Source organism: Macaca mulatta, chromosome X (assembly GCF_049350105.2).
Source record: "Macaca mulatta isolate MMU2019108-1 chromosome X, T2T-MMU8v2.0, whole genome shotgun sequence".
Taxonomy (NCBI): domain Eukaryota; kingdom Metazoa; phylum Chordata; class Mammalia; order Primates; family Cercopithecidae; genus Macaca; species Macaca mulatta.
In genome coordinates, this window is record NC_133426.1 from 137,112,989 (window position 1) to 137,129,696 (window position 16,708).

At 39.2% G+C, this 16,708-nt stretch overlaps 1 protein-coding gene and 1 pseudogene across 6 annotated transcripts in view; one reads left to right on the forward strand and one right to left on the reverse strand.

The window, feature by feature from the left end:
• Positions 1-16,708, reverse strand: part of ENOX2 (ecto-NOX disulfide-thiol exchanger 2) — a 291,115-nt gene that overhangs the window by 23,689 nt on the left and 250,718 nt on the right. For all 6 annotated transcript variants that reach the window (XM_015128190.3, XM_077988108.1, XM_015128191.3 and 3 more), the window contains one exon: positions 11,010-11,124. In XM_015128190.3, the coding sequence (XP_014983676.1) occupies positions 11,010-11,124 (115 nt within the window). The remainder of the gene's footprint in view (positions 1-11,009; positions 11,125-16,708) is intronic.
• Positions 80-685, forward strand: LOC100424150 (SREBP regulating gene protein pseudogene; annotated as a pseudogene).

The window sequence follows — 16,708 nt, forward strand, 5'->3', positions numbered from 1 at the left end:
GGATGGGGCTGCCTGGCACCCAAGGGCGAGGCCTGCTGCGTTTCATGCCCTGGCCGCCGCACCCCACATCCGCGCTGGGATGGTGAACCTGGCAGCCATGGTGTGGCGCCGGCTTCTGCGGAAGAAGTGGGTTCTCGCCCTGGTCTTTGGGCTGCGCTTGTCTACTTCCTCAGCAGCACCTCCAAGCAGGAGGAGAGGGCAGTGAGGGATGGAAATTCCCCTGCAGGTTCAAGACCATGATCAGCCCATCCCGTGGAAAGTGCAGTTTAACTTCGGCAATAGCAGTCCTCCCAGCAATCAGTGCCGCAACCCCATTAAAGGGAAACACCTCATCACAGATGAACTCAGCTACGTTTGTGAGAGGAAGGATTGCTGGTGAATGGCTGCTGTAACGTCAACGTCTCTAGCACAAAGCAGTACTGCAGCGATGGCTGCTGGTCAAATGGCTGCTGAGTATTGTGTCTCCGGCTGCCTGCAGCCCAGCAAGCAACTTCTCCTGGAGCACTTCCTCAATCGGGCAGCTGTGGCATTCCAGAACCTCTCTATGGCAGTCAAAGATCACTTGGAGTTGTGCCTGGTCAAAAGCAGGACCTCATCCCAGAGCCTGCAGCATGAGAACACCAACTGGGACCCCATAGCAAAGTACTGCTATGGAGAAAGCCTGCCAGAGCTCTTCCCTGCATGACAGGCCAGTGGACTTGCTCCAGCCTGGGTGAGCAGGCCCCACTGAAGAACTCCCCTCCTGGGGCCCAGCTTCAGCACTCAGGCCAGGCGGTGGGAAGAAGACAAAGGCAGCGCTAGGAAACCTTGCCTTTGACCACTTCTTATGTTGTCATCTTTGGCTTCGTTCACCACCTGGGCTTACCAGATAGAACTCTTCTGTAAAGCAGCTTGGACCGTCCAGCTGGTCCCTTTGAGAAAGATGAAACCACAGGCCAGGCTCATGGCAGTGTTGGTGTTCTTGGATGACTCGACCCTGAGACCTGCACAGGGACCTGTGACTTGTGTTTGTCGGGGACTGGTGTCACTTCTAGGTTTGATCCAGGCCTTTTCACTGAAAAATTATTTATTGGAAAACCTTTGGAGTACTGGGAAAATTATAATGTTTTATGTAGGAAAATGCCTTGCCCTTCTAGTTGAATATGTTCAAGGAAACTATTTTTGTTTTTGTTCTGTGTTCTCAAGTTTCATGAGTTAAGTCATCCCTTCACCCAGATAAAATGTTTTGTCTTTTAGGACGTGGATGTTCTCTCTAGGCAGTTATTTTTGTTTGTATTTTGAGAGTATCAAGCGTAGGCCCTGAACATAACCTGTCAGCCATATCCTGACGTCTAAAATTACCTAAAAACTCAGACACTCTTCCATTCTAATCTAACTGCAAGATTTCTAGCAGTAGGCACCGTGTGTCCGCCCTCAGGTTCTTTTCTAGTGACAGTTGAATGTGCTCATATACCCTATGGAGAACACTGTTTTAGTAGAAATCTAACTTCTTATCCTGGAGGAATTTTCTTTTGCCACTTAAAATTAACTGTGGGCTGCTAAGCCAGGGTACAATGGGAGCCTGAGGAAAGTCAGAGGCAACTTCCTCTGTTCTGTCAATAGAAACCCAATGTTGAGGCAATTCCTAAACAGAGATGCATCTAACAGCCTGCTGTATGTGTTCATTCTTTATTGCTTTCAGCTTTGGGGGTGCAATAGGTATAAATGTTTAGTTTCCCTATTATTTGCAAAGAAGAAGAAGAAACCCAACTTATCAGAGTGCTGCAAGAGAAGAGTCTTATTCCTGCCCTGAGTGGGAGATGAGAATGGTCATTATGGCTTAGAGAATGCTGCACATGTAGGTTGCTGGTGTGCCCTCAATCCACATGCATAAAGCACTCCCCATTTTTCTACTGTAATGCAGATTCTTCGACTCAAGGTCTAGAATATTTGATCCTGAGATCAAGACATTATGCCCTTTGAATAGTACTGCTCTTTGATTTCAGGAGTTACATTAACACACAACTCTCCTATATTCCTTCACTAACCTCAGGATTGAGCAAGGTCTTTTTTATTTTTTTTGTTCAAATTATTGACCTGGGAGCAGGGTGCTAGTTCTACGGTCAGAATTCAACATTTTTTTTCAGTGGAGCTTTTTCTTTGGGCCATATTTGCGTTCCAATACATTTCCGCAATATGTAGTGGTGATTTTCCTTAACTTCCTACTACTACCTCTTGTACTCATTTCCCAAAATAATTTGCCTCTCTTAAATAAGTTTTCTTAGAGGGTAAGCTATCAGGCAATTTAAAAAATATTAGATCCCAAGAAATCTATTCCGTTTGCATTAAACTTTTCAGATTCCATGTGTTTGCAGCAGGACTAAATCAAACTCTGACACGAAAAAATAAAAATAAAAAATGGATCAAATTTAAAATTTGTATATTAAATGTATAAGAAAGTTAAAAGGCAATTTGACAAAGATATGAATTTTCTTAATTACTTATAGGGAAGAACTTTGGGTAGAAGAAAGTAAAAGAAAAGTGACAGAAATTAAACTGGCCGGGTGCAGTGGCTCATGCCTGTAATCCCAGAACTTTGGGAGGCCCGAGGTCAGGAGTTTGAGACCAGCCTGACCAACACAGAGAAACCTGTCTCTACTAAAAATACAAAATTAGCTGGCTGTGGTGGCACATGCCTGTAATCCCAGCTGCTCGGGAGGGTGAGGCAGGAGAATCCCTTGAACCCAGGAGGCAGAGGTTGCGGTGAGCTGAGATTACACCATTGCACTCCAGCCTGGGCAACAAGAGTGAAACTCTGTCTCCAAAAAAAAAAAAAAAAAAAAGAAATTAAACCATAAAAATTATTAGCTATAAATGGTGAAAGAAGGGTTTATCTAAAGGAATTTCAAAGAGAAGATTCATCCTCTAAATAATGAATGGAAAGAACTTGTGCATTACAAAGATGAAATATTGCTGTGGTTTGGTTATGATTTATTTTTCCTCAGCAAAACCCATATTGAAATTTGATCCCTAATGTGGTGGTGTTGAGCCTAGTGGGAGGTGTTTAGGTCATAAGGGTGGATCCCTCATGAATAGATTAATGCCCTTCCTGGGGAGGGGGATGCATTCTCACTCTATTAGTTGTTAAAAAGAGCCTGGCTGGGCTCGGTGGCTCAGTTCATGCTTGTAATCCCAGCACTTTGGGAGGCCGAGGTGGGTGGATCACGAGGTCAGGAGATTGAGACCATTATGGCCAACATGAAACCCCATCTCTACTAAAAATACAAAAATTAGCTGGGCATGGTGGTGTGTGCCTGTAATCCCAGCTACTGGGGAGGCTGAGGCAGGAGAATCCCGAACCAGGGAGTCAGAGGTTGCAGTGAGCCAAGATCGCGCCACAGCACTCCAGCCTGGCGACAGTGCGAGACTCCATTTCAAAAATAAAACAAAATAAAAAAGCCTGACACCTCCCCTATCCTCTTGCTTCCTCTTTCACCATATGATCTCTGCCTACACTGGCTCCCCTTTACCTTCTGCCATGAGTGGAAGCAGCCTGAGGTTCTTACCAGATGTAAATACTCAATCTTGAATTTTCCAGCCTTCAGAATTGTGAGTCAAATAAACCTTTTTTCTTTATAGATTACCCAGTCTTAGGTATTCCTTTACAGCAACATAAAATGGACTAAGACATATATATATATATATATATATATATATATATATAAACCCCCTCTATTAGTGTGAAAACATTCCCTGCTCCTAAAAGGAAGCTGCCTTTAGAGAGGTGCTGGGTTTAATTCAATTCCTTGAACATGGGGGTTTTCCTAAAACTAGTATGTACTGATGTAGGCTGCTGTGGTCAGATTATCTATCCAAAGCAGAAAGTGGCAATGTGATAGGAAGGGTTCTGGTTAGAAATATCTTCTACTACCAGTGTTGTTGAGGTGTTCTTAGCATCCACATTTGTTTTCTGTGGATGGCCATGCAATGGTCCTGATACAGCAGTTTTAAACCTTGCACTTTAGTTTTAAAAACTTACAAAAAGATCTTTGGCATGACATACTCATTTTATGATTGGTTTTATTATTAATTTTAATTCTTGTTGTTATGCAGATTTTGTGTCTTTTGGATTCCAAGCACTCCAAATAATATCTATCCTTGCCATCTTTTCCAGTGGTTGGGATACTTTTCATCAGACAAGCACTAACAACCACAACATCAAAAGAAGATGCTAAGAGTGAAGATTATTTTTATATACAAAACTCTATAGAAAAAGGCATACTAACTATCTGCCAAACAGAGGAAGAAATATTTGATTTGCTTGTGGGGTGAGTACCAAGGACAGTATCTTGAGCTGGAGTTTGGCCGAATAGTACACAGGTTACTCTGTAAATCAAGTGACTCCTACAGATTAACAATTATTTATTTCTGCTTTGGTTTGCATGTTTGTCCTCTGGCAGTCCACACGGCTCAATATGAAATAGTGATATTTCATTTTCCTCCTTTTATTTCTTCTTGTACTGCAGGTCAGTAATTATGCTCATGTTCTACACGTCACATGGAGATACATGGAAGAGAAAAGGGCAGAGATCTAGGAGAATGATTAGAAGTGTATTCTCCAGTTTAAATGTAAAAATATTTTCCCTCTGAGAAAATGAGGAGGAGAGACTGCTTTTGTCCTGGGGGAAAGGGCATGCTGATGAGCAGTGATAGATACCTGCAGCCAAGTGGGAGCAGATAATAATCTTCTCAGTGTGGACCTGTCACCAAGCAAAAGAAAATGCGATCGCCTGAAATGCTACTGAGGGGACCTTACCTACAAAATATAGTTCCCACTCTCTGAAATGAGGGTTTTTTGTCATTTTAATGAGGACGCCAAGTCTTTCCTTTCACAGACTTAATATTAATTGGGCCCATTTCTGAAGTTGAAGTTCTTTGTACATTGCCAGAACATTGAAAAGTTCAATATTACCTTTTAATAATATGTTTGAGTAGGTGAATCCATCAGTCCCGATACTAAAGAGCATAGTACAGTGAATGTATTCATATCCTGCCATCATTAGTTCTTGGCTTCTCCTTTATGACTATTTCCTATGTGGGGAAAATGTTTCTCTTTATGACAATTGTTCCTCAGATCTGAAGGCTGCCAGTTCATCATGGCAATATGAAAGTATGAAGGCAGCTGTGAACTCCTCTTTTTAGAGGAGCCACTAACAGCAAAATCCCAGACATGTTTCTGTACAACAAAAGATCAAAAATGATTTTGTGCCATTAAAAAATTAGTGCCTGAGTCTCTTCAATGGTATAAAGAAAACAAGAAAAAAAATTAGTAGAAGTAAATTCAGGGAGTCAGCCACCCTTTTAAAGCTTAATTACAGGAGATGCCAAAAATGTTACAAAATTATAGAAGGAAGAATGGGTAACATTCCACTCAAGGCTCATAAGAAAGTTTGAGTTGCAGAGATTTGCAAAGGGAAAAAGCTGAAAAGAACAAAGAGTGGGAAGAAAGGGCAGGAAATGATATGAATAAGACCTATTGGGGTGGTTGCAGGTCAGCTCAGGTAAAAAAATCTCAAGTGAGTTTCCTGACCTCACAATGCCTTGCTTTCCTTTGCCTCTACAGGTTATTGTCTCCATTCTAATCAGGCTTCTGCCAGCATGGATGCACCTGGAACCTCATTGTTATCCCTCTTAGATCTCTAAATTCCCACCTCAAACATAGAATCCTCATCTGCCATTTTCCTCACTGCCTCTCATCACCCCAAGACTGCTCTCTTTCCTTGCTGGGATCTTTAATCTCACAGAGTGGCCAACTTCACTAAGCTAGTTCATTAGCTGCTTTCTGGCTGAATAGATCCCAGTGCAAACTCCTTAGTGCCTTGTATTGCTTCAGCTTCCTTAAAACCTTTGGCCAGGCTTACCATGCCAATCCCCAACTCACAGTCACTTGACTCCACTCTCTCTTATCCTGGGCCACAGAGAACTCTTATAGGAAGTTGTAGAGCTAGGCAACTAGATCAATACACACTCATGTTGGCCCTTGCTGATGGATCTCTCACCTCTCACTGATTTCTTCCTTCCATACTGCCCATAGCATTTATTCCAAATCAGTTCCCTTCTCCTCGTGGTCTCATATACAAATCATTTTTGTGATTAATAAACAATCTGTTAGTATATGGAGAAGACTGGGCTACCTACACACTTTCAGCTTCCCCTCTCTTGTCTCAGAGAAAGAGGGCTCTCCCCTCTCTAAAGTAAACGCCACTTGAATATGGATCCTTTCCCTTTCTTTTTTTCAAATATTCCGCTTCCGTAAGTACTCTTTTATTTTCTAGCATCTTCAATCTCATACTCTCCATTGCCTCCTTCCTTTTTATTGAACAACAACAACAACAACAACAACAACAAAAATCCTTAACTTCATCGATTCTCGTTGCCGTTTGTAATATCCATATTTCCTTTTGCTTAGTACCCAACTTCTTGACCTACGGTCTTTGTTTACTTTATTTTATTAATGTCATATATTCTGGCCCTACCTCTATCACTCTACTAAAATAGCTCTTGCCCAGCACTGTTTCTCTCAATTCCGATTTTCTTTGTAACATCTGTTAATGTCAATGACTACTTACTTCTATAAAAGCTTTTCTTGGTTTCCACAACCCAATTTGTTTCTAGTTTTCTTCCACCCTCTCAGAACTGCTTTTTTTCTAACTCCTCTGCAAACTCCTCTTTCTTTCCTTCTCCCTTATTGTGGGTAGCCCCCCCAATTCTATATTCAACCTTTTGCTCTTCTTTCACTTGCCTTTCATACTCCTTTAATAATTTTCTCAGGGCTTCAGTCAATACCTCTTCACTACCATCTACTATTCCTTCTAGTTTCTTCAACTCTAATTTGAATACAAATCCCTTCTGCCCATTTCTCAATGATCTACTATCTCCAGTTCATCTCATCATATTCTGGAAATCAGACCCATCCATCAGTCCATTTCTGTCAGTTCTACTGTTATGGTTTGAATTGTGTCCTCTCAAAAAAGATATGTTGAAGCTCTCAGAATCTGGTTTATTGGGAAACAGGTTCTTTACGAGGTAGTCAAATTACAATGAGGTCATTATGGTGGGTCCTAACTTGATATGATTGATATCCTTATTGACAGAGGAAATTTGGACATAGAAACAGGCATGCACACAGGGAGAACACCATGTAAACATGAAGGCAGAAATTGGGATGATGCATCTACCAGACAAGGAACACCAAAGATTGCTGGAAAATGACCAGAAACTAGGAGACAGGAATGGAACAGATTCTCCCTCACAAGGAGCTAACCCTGCTGAAATCTTGATCTCAGATTTCTAGCTTCCAGAACTGTGAGACAATACATTTCTGTCATTTAAGCAACCCACTTTGTGGTACTTTGTTATGACATCTCTAGTGAACCAATACAACCAACAGGTCTCCAATCTCTCAGACTAGAAAACACAGATTCATTCCTGGCTCTTTCCTTTTCTTAATCATCTATATCCAATCTGGCACTAAAGACTTAGGTATATTCCTTGAAAATGACTCCTAGCATCTTTAATCTCATTAAATCCACTGCCTCCTTTTCTTCCACCATTTTTGTCTCAGTTCCTCTTGCCTTCACTCTGGTCCCACCCTCATCATTTTACATCTCACTTCCTGTAAAAGTATCTGGTTAGACTCTCTTAATTGAAGATTATCTCTTAAAATGTATAATTCATGTTGCTTTCATCATATTAGTGCCACGGACAAGATGTGCTTACAGTGGCATATTGCTTACTATGCGAAGTCTAAGGTTGGCATACATAGCCCTCCATAATTTGGACCCATCTACTCTACTCAGTCTTTTGTCCCCTATATACATCATGCTTATTTTCCTCTTTGAGCCCCGATCCTTTTACTCCCTCCCTTCCCCCCACCATCAAGATGCTTTCTTATCTTCCTTCCTATCATCTATACCTGTTCATCTTTCGAGGACCTGATCAATTTTTCACTGACTGTGACAACTCTGGCCCACACCTGATATCTCTTGCCTTGCTGCATTCTAATCAGTACCTTCCATGTTAGCAGCAAGTGGTATTTCTAAAATTTTGTGTGGATTTACACATATTTATATCTCTATCTCCATCAGCTTATAGGACATAGTGCTTGTTAATTAATTGGCCAAACTCTTAAAGTGGCAATAATGGAAAATAAAAGGTGGGGGAGGAAGAATGAGATTAGATTAATATCAAGGGAACAGAAAACTTTGGCCAGAACAATGAAGGAGAATTAGTCTAAGTCAATGTTTTCCAAATGTGCTTCCCAGACCACGAGCATCAAAATCATTTAGGATGGCTGATAAAATGCAGATTCCTCAACCCTATTACAGACCTATTGGATCAGATTCTGCAGCTTAGACATCTGAATTTGTAAAGGTAACCCAAATGATTCTTCAGTATACCAAGTCTGAGAACCACTAGTCTAAGTAAAGAGAGCAGAAGATGGGTGTTGACAGGGAACAGCTTTTCTTATGTTTACTGGGTACAGTACTTTCCATCATGGCTAACAAGATAATGAAATAGTTTTACACTATCATGATTTGCTTTGATGTGATTCTCCCTCTTCAATAGATTGCTTTGTGTACATCAGTCCTTTCTTCCATGGCAAGAGTATTTAAAGTACTGCATCACAAATATGGGCTGGCTAATACAGAGTCTCTCAAATAACAGAAATTTTGTGGCAGTCCAAGGAAAGATAACTGAGACTTCTAGGCTGGTTTTACTTTCTTTGGGAAGTAAAATCTAACCAGAAACATGCCATAGGCTCCTACAATTCAAGTTTGGTGGCATGGACAGAGGAAAAAAACAACTCTGAGATCTAGTTGCTTAAGCTTTTAATTGGAACCAAATGATAGCTAAAACATGTAGCCGCTTTAGATAAAAACTGAGGACCTTTACACTGGCTCACATTGAGCGGGATTTCTGCAGTTGAGTACTATAGAAGCGAGATAACAGAATTAGATACAATCGAGGGGAAGAAAAATGCACAAAAGTCCTTGAATTAAAATGAATTGAAACCTTCTGGGAGAAAAGCTATTTGGTAAGCTCCATTAAGTCTATTGTAGATAGCTTTATTTGACAAAGCAGCATCCTGGCATGTGGAACAGGAAAGAAAATAGCTATAAGATGATCTGTCAGGGAGTTTCCAGTCTCTAAACGAATAAGATTCTGTGCAGTAGCCAATACAGCTTTTAACTCAAAAGAGATACAGAAGCAAAATGCAATTATATAACTCTAGTAAGTGTGTTCAATCTGAATCTTCCATATACCCCTCTCCTCCCCCAATAACTCCACAAACTCAGCAATTTATCAAGTGGATGCTCAAACTTACGGTAGCATTTATTTCATGGCAACACTGGATAAACACTGTGTACAATACTGTAGATACTGAGGTGTAAACAATCATACAAGTGAAAGACTAATCAGCTATAAAACATCCTAGCTAAGCACTTAAATAATTTGAATAGTTCAATTCTTATTCGACTCTTTGTTTACTTTGGCTATAAGTTTACAGTATTTATTTGCAGTAATTAGTTAACTATCTGTTTACTTTGGCTATAAGTTTACAGTATTTATTTGCAGTAATTAGTTAACTATCCTGAAAATGCTAGATAACCACTGATTACAAAGAGTTTATTCAATATAGATAGCAGTTTGTATGTTTAGGGTTCAAACATATGGCAAAAATAGAAAAAATTCAGATGTAATAGCTAATGAATACCTTTTTCAAAGTCTGACTTGGTGTTTTTCTTTCCTTCAGAGTTTCTGTTCATGGAGTGAAAATTCTAAGACCACTCAAGTGGCTATAGAGCTGCTGACTTCACTATACAAGCACTGGAACCAGGAAATTCAGATTTGAATTACAATCTCTCTCTTGTTTACACACACACACACACACACATACACACACATACCTTAGGAACAGTATACAACTATATCTCCAATCTCTAGCATAGTGCTTAGCATGTAATAGTTATTAAATAAGTGGATGAACTCATTTAACCATCAGAAAATCCCTGTTAGATGTTTTTATGTTTGTTTGTTTTGAGGCGGAGTTTTGCTCTTGTTGCCCAGGCTGGAGTGCAATGGTGCGACCTCTGCTCACTGCAATGTCCACCTCCCAGGTTCAAGGGATTCTTCTGCCTCAGCCTTCCGAGTAGCTGGGATAACAGGCATGCACAACCACGCCCAGCTAATTTTTTGTATTTTTAGTAGAGACGGGGTTTCGCCGTTTTGGTCAGGCTGGTCTCAAACTCCTGAACTCAGGTGATCCACCCGCCTCGGCCTCCCAAAGTGCTGAGATTATAGGCCTGAGCCACGGCGCCTGGCCGTTAACTGGTTTTTATAATGTACTCCTTACAACTGTGGAAGCTGAGGCTCAGTGAGGAAGAAGTTCCTCCTAGGTCAAGAAGGACAGAGTTTGGACTAGAACTCAGGTGTTTCAACTTTAGGTCCAGTGGCTTTTCCATTGTAACTTCCTATAATCTGACTCCTAAGATTGTCTGGAATGGTTTGCCTAAAAAGAGTAGTCTTCTGGCTATTTTATTATCTGCAATGGTAATTCTCCCATCCAAGATAGTTTATTATGAAATTGAAGGGGAGGGTATTATCAGTTGTTCAAAAAGTTTGCCCTATGGGTCCCACTAAGGACCTATAACATGGCCTCTGTCTCACAGTGAGGTTCTGACTACACTAGGTTAGAGCTGCCTAAATACCCACTGCTTTTTGGAAAAGAAAGTCCACTTTTAATTAGGCACTTCAATGCAAGGTATGTATAAGTGAAAACCACAGAAAATCCTGTAGCCACAGGGCTGATACTCAGCCAGTGTGTACATATATGGCCTCACCAATTATTTCCAGCTGGTATCCAGGCTGATGGGTTGATGACCGTACCTTACTGGGTATTAAAAGTTTGAAAATATCATGTCTGCAAGTACATGTTTATTAAATAAAGAAAACAGAATTATCTTTACCTGATTCCTCAGTTTCTTTTGTTTCTGTCGTTTCTTCTATTTCATCATCGGACATTTCCATTTCTTCTTCTCGCCTGATTCCCATTAATTCATCATTATGAATGTTGCGAATTTCCTAAGGTTAAAAGGTATACTTTTTAGGTAGGAATTCCTTGAAAATGTTGAGGAAATGAACAGAGTTAAGCATAAGATAAAGCAGCATTTTTTTTTGACATATTAGGAAAAAAATCCTCCAAATACTCTTAAGGTAAAGAGGTATGTTGAAAGTAAAACAGTATCAGACAAAGCAGACTTGGTTACGCTCTGTCTTGCATTAGGCTTTCTTTCCAGACCCAGGGCTCCAGGAGTCTATGATTCGTATATTCCTATCATATTAGAAAGTACTTTTGGCCATGAAAGACATTTTACCTCTTACATGGATTTGTGGACTTTCCCTTAAGGGTTCTGCCATTTTCACCTCCCCATGTTGGACCCTTTAATTTTGCTGCTTGCCATCCTCTTGTCTGTCCTTTTATAGTTTTACTCAACATAACTCTTATTGAGTTTTTGTAGTTTTAGAAGTTACAGCAAAGATGAGCTTTCAGGAGTAATATTCTACCAGAGCAACCTTCCCATGGATAATAACTATAATCTTTGGACAAAACACAAAATAAAACCTATAACTACTTGATGACATTGGAGAGTGAACAAAAGCAGACACATTCTGAAGAGAAGCTGATACTTGGAAGAAAGGAATAGCATAGGGTGAGTCTCTCAGGTTTTAAAGGGCAATTTAGTCTGAGGGTAGACCAGAGTTAGCACCTCATAAGATGGCTAAATTTCTAATAGAAAGCCCATAGTCTTTATGGCCTAAATAACTCAAGGAGAGTTCAGGGCAGTTATAGCCACTGGAAAGCAAGAAGGGAATCCCAGAAAGGAGACAATAGAGGCAGGGGGAAAGAACTTTAAATTCTGTATATAAGATCTGCTCAAATGTCTGCATGATACCTGAGCCAAGACAGCATAAGGAAGATTCCCAACAGCACAGCTAAGGCTAAAAGAACTGAAATGACAACTGAGCTGCCATCCAAGAGATAGAATTCCCAGCTTGAATCCAACCAAGTAAATTGACCATTAAAACAAACAAAAACAAAGTCAACATTCTTTGAAAGAACACAGTGTAATCCAGAGTCTTCACAACATAATATCTGTCATATCTAGGAAAAAGCCCAAAATTACTTGACATAGAAAACTAGGAAGAGATGGCCCACTTCCGAAAGAAAGGACAATTAACAGAGAGACCAACACTGAAATCACCTAGATGTGGTAATTTAGCAGACAAGAAACTAAGGCAGTTATTAATATAACTGTGCTCATGATGTAAAGAAAATATGTTTATAATGAATGAAAAGATAGAAAATCTCAGCAGAGGAATAGAAACATTTAAAAGGAGCCAAGAGTTCTTTTGTCTGAAAATAAAAAGAACCAAGGATTCTTTTGCCTGGAAATAAAAAGAAACAAGGATTCTTTAAAAAAATGTATATTCCTCTGCTGAGACTTCCTATCTTTACATTCATTATGAGCATATTTCTTTTACATCACTGAGAATAGTTGTAATAGCTGCTTTATAATCTTGTCTGGTAACTACCACATCTGGGTGATTCTACAGCTAGAAAATGGTATCTGAAATAAAAATTACCAGATGAGCCTAAAAGTAGAATAGAGATGACAGAATAATGAGAGAACTTAAAGAGAGAGCACAACAAATATATCCAATCTGAAGAACAGAGAAAGATAACTATTTTTAAAAAACAGAGCCTTGGGACCTTGTGAGATTACAAAGATCTAAGATACATGTAAATAAAATTGCAGAAAAAGAGGAGAAAGAAAATAATTTTAAAAGATTTGAAGAAATAAGGGTTGGCAATTTCTGAAATTTGATGAAAGACATTAATCTACATATTCAAAGAGCTCAGTGAACCCCAAGCAGGATATGTGTGAAAAAAGTATATCATATTAAAACAGCAGAAAGCTAAAGATAAAGATAAACTCTGGAAAGCAGCCAGAGAAAAGCAATGCATTATACAGAGGGGAACAACAATTTGAATACTTTGACTTCCTTCAGAAACAATTTAAGGCCAGAAGTCAGTGAAATAATATCTTTAAAGTTCATGAAGAAATACAAATATCCATTTATTCAGAATTCTGTATTCAGAGACAAATTCTCTCAAGAACAAAGCTGAGGTATACTTTCAGACAAAATTAAATGCAAGAATTCATCACCAACAGATTTGCGCTATAGAAATATGCTATAGAAAATGCTGAAGAAAGTTCTTTAGGCTGAAGGGAAGTGCTAACGGATATAAACACAGACCTTCAGGAAGGCATGAAAAACACTGAAAATGATCAAGATCCCATGAGAAAAGTCACTTTACAAAGGTAAACACAACAACTGTGCATTTTGAAGCAGCTTGCAATCATTTAGAGGCCAACTAATGCCTGTCAGAGGCTCCTCAGCACTGAACTGAGAATTCCTTGCTTGGATTAGCCTGTACTGGGCTGTTGTACACAGGAAATATCCAAAGTTGTCTGTGAAAATTGCCTCCATTTAGGGGAATTATATATATTTCAAATGGATTTTAAAATAATTAATGGTGTAGTTAGTCACTATCCCAACCAACATCCTCCTTTTTATTCCTTTTATCAGGAAAAATAATGATTTCTATCTCAAGTTAAGTTTTTACTAAAAATAAATAAAAAACTCTTTTTAAAAAAGTGAGCTATTTAGTATCATCACTGATAGTTAAGAATAGAAAAAGAAGATGCTAACATAGACTCCCCCATGTGCTTCAGGGGCATTACCTAAAATAGAATAAAACAATGACTTGCTTGAGAAAAATGAACTTTAAAGGGCTATGTCAAGAGAGAGATTTGATATGTCTTATTCAAACTTATTACACAGAGAACGATAAAGGAATTTCTCATTTCTGAGAATTCATTCTATCTCAGGAGTCTGATTTTCAGTTATCATCAAAGAGCTGTTACTGGAAAGGTGATTACAATGAAGTTTGACATTGGCAAATTCGAATATTGTACAACTTACTGCATTAGGAAAAGTCATGACTTTCTAGTTACCTAACAAAAATGTAGACTGTTGGAGAGTATAAGCAGAGACCAACTCTTGATTCATAAACACGTCACATAACCCTGAGAAAGTTACTGTGTTTCTCAGAAGAGTAAAATGTGTTCCTTCTAGGGAAACGTCCCAGGGCAGGAATATCTGAGAGCTAAAGCTAAGGCATGTCCTCTAGGTTTTCAGCATCCACAAAACATCTCTCTTCTTCCAGCTGGGCAAACAAGTGTAATCTCTTCTTAGAAACATAAAAAGTTAAAAAATAATGTGATACAGTTTATCTAGAAGTCTTTCACATCTTCAAAAATCTCTGGAAATATAACAGACCTATGAACAAATTTTACTTAAATGTTTCAAAGTACTTCAGGAATAAAAATCACCAGTTGCTTTAACTGATAATAAAATAAGGGTAAGAAAAACTAAGAGGTATGTTTTCCTAGGTTGTTCAGTCAGGCAGGCAAACTGGCTGAGCTCAGAACCACCTTCCCACTAGACAATCCTTTCTAGCTACAAAGAAGCTCAGTATTATATCATTATTCTTCTATAAATACCTAATACTATATCACACGAATGGGATAAAAGGTAAAGAGAACAGCAGAGGTTATGGGGTACTATACTAAAGTAAGCTTATGGGGAACATTTAGTAAGCGACAGTACTCCCAAAAATAAGGAGTGAGGTTTTAATTCTTCGAAAATCTTTCCCTTAAAGCACTTGACGTCTGAGCTACTTGTCTTCTGTATTCTCCGGTTGGATCAGAAAAGCTCTACTTTGGGAAGGAAATCCTAACAAATACCTTCAGAGTGAAGGGCTAAAAAGTGACATGAACATGAGGAAGGCATTCTACCTAGTTTGGACATAGGTGCAGGCAGGGGAAAAACTCTGACCACTGAAGAGCAGACAGCAAAGGAAATAGCTGTCTCCTGGATTTGCCCCATTTCCCATCCCGGCATTTTGAATCCAGTGCTGAAACCAAAAGAATGGCAATAGCATGCAGAAACATTTTTCAGCAATTTGCATTTGTAAATCTCTTCCTGAAATTGACTCGGTCACATCACTGATAGACTACAACAAAAAAGGTAAGATAGCCCTCCTAAAGTTTTTATACCATTCTCCTGCCCACAGTAGATTTGTGATATTTTTCATTTCAACAGTGAACTGTTAGTGATTTCTGGAAACACATTATAATGACTGAGTGTGATCTAACAATAACTTTTTCTGAAGCTTAGAAATTCACACACTACTCTATAATGGGGGACAATGTACTTTCATGTGGAATAAAACTGAAATCTGAGACAGGAAAATGCATGAGAAGAACCACTTCTGTACCAGCTGACATTTTTGATTTATCATAAAGTAAGCAAATCATAAATCATTACATATTAATTAACTATAGTTTCACAAAAATTTATGTGGATTTAAATTAATCTTATTCATGTTTTATGATAGGAACATGATTACTAGAAAAATCAGTTTCTTATTAAATGTATAACAAAATTCTACTTAGCCAGAGTTTCTTTTATTTTTTTAACAGGGTCTTGCTCTGTTGCCCAGGCTGGAGTGCAGTGGTGTTCACTACAGCCTCGACCTCCTGAGTTCAAGTGATCCTCCCACCTCAGCCTCTCAAGTAGCTGGGAACACAGGCATGGGCCACCACACCCAGCTAAGTTTTGTATTTTTTGTAGAGATGGGGTTTTACCATGTTGCCCAAGCTGGTCTCGAACTCCTGAGCTCAAGCAATCTGCCTGTGTCAGCCTCCCAAAGTACTGGGATTACAGGCATGAGCCACCATGCCCAGCCTAAGACTTTCAACATTAAGAGGAAGATTGGTGAAGAAGGGATCAGACAAGGGAATGGAAAGAAGCAGAGGACAGGGAGATAGCTTCTACACTTATGTAGAAATTTGATTCTGAGATATCATTTAATATAATGAAGCAAAGTACAAACTCAGGTTCTTAATTAATGTCTATTGCACGATACATAGTAGAAATACAAATTAGGTTGATCCAAATTGTGTTAGTATGTTTTTTGAGGGCTGAAGGCCAATAGCTGGTGTTAGTGCAGATGGGTCCTAAACCAAGGGTATGTGGATTATTTGAATATCTATCTGCAAACAGTTCTTCAGAGTTTGGAATGGTAGGCCTGTAATTCTATAAAGAAAGTTATTTTAGCAATCACAGTATTTCATTCTACAAGAATACTAGTAATCATCAAGTCCCTTTTCCTCTAGCCCAGTGGTGTAAAACTGCATCTAAGGAAGGATGTAAGAGGGCATCTCCTAGGGCTTACTGTTATGGCTCCAGTTTTTACACATTATCAAAGCTTTAGCTTCTAATCTAGGCCAGCTAGAGGGAAACACATAGGTTTTAAGTGATTCTGTAGAAAAAGAGTTCCCACAACACATAGAACTGCCAGTAAAGTCACTATAGACACCGAATTTTAGTAAGCGGAGGGACTTCATTCAGCCTTCTCCTAATACCCTTTTCAGTTGTATTAGCAGGGACTTCACACACAAATAAATCAGGAACATAAAGCAATGAAAAAGACTCATTAGCAAACTAGTCTGCTTGACATACACTACCAAAGTCA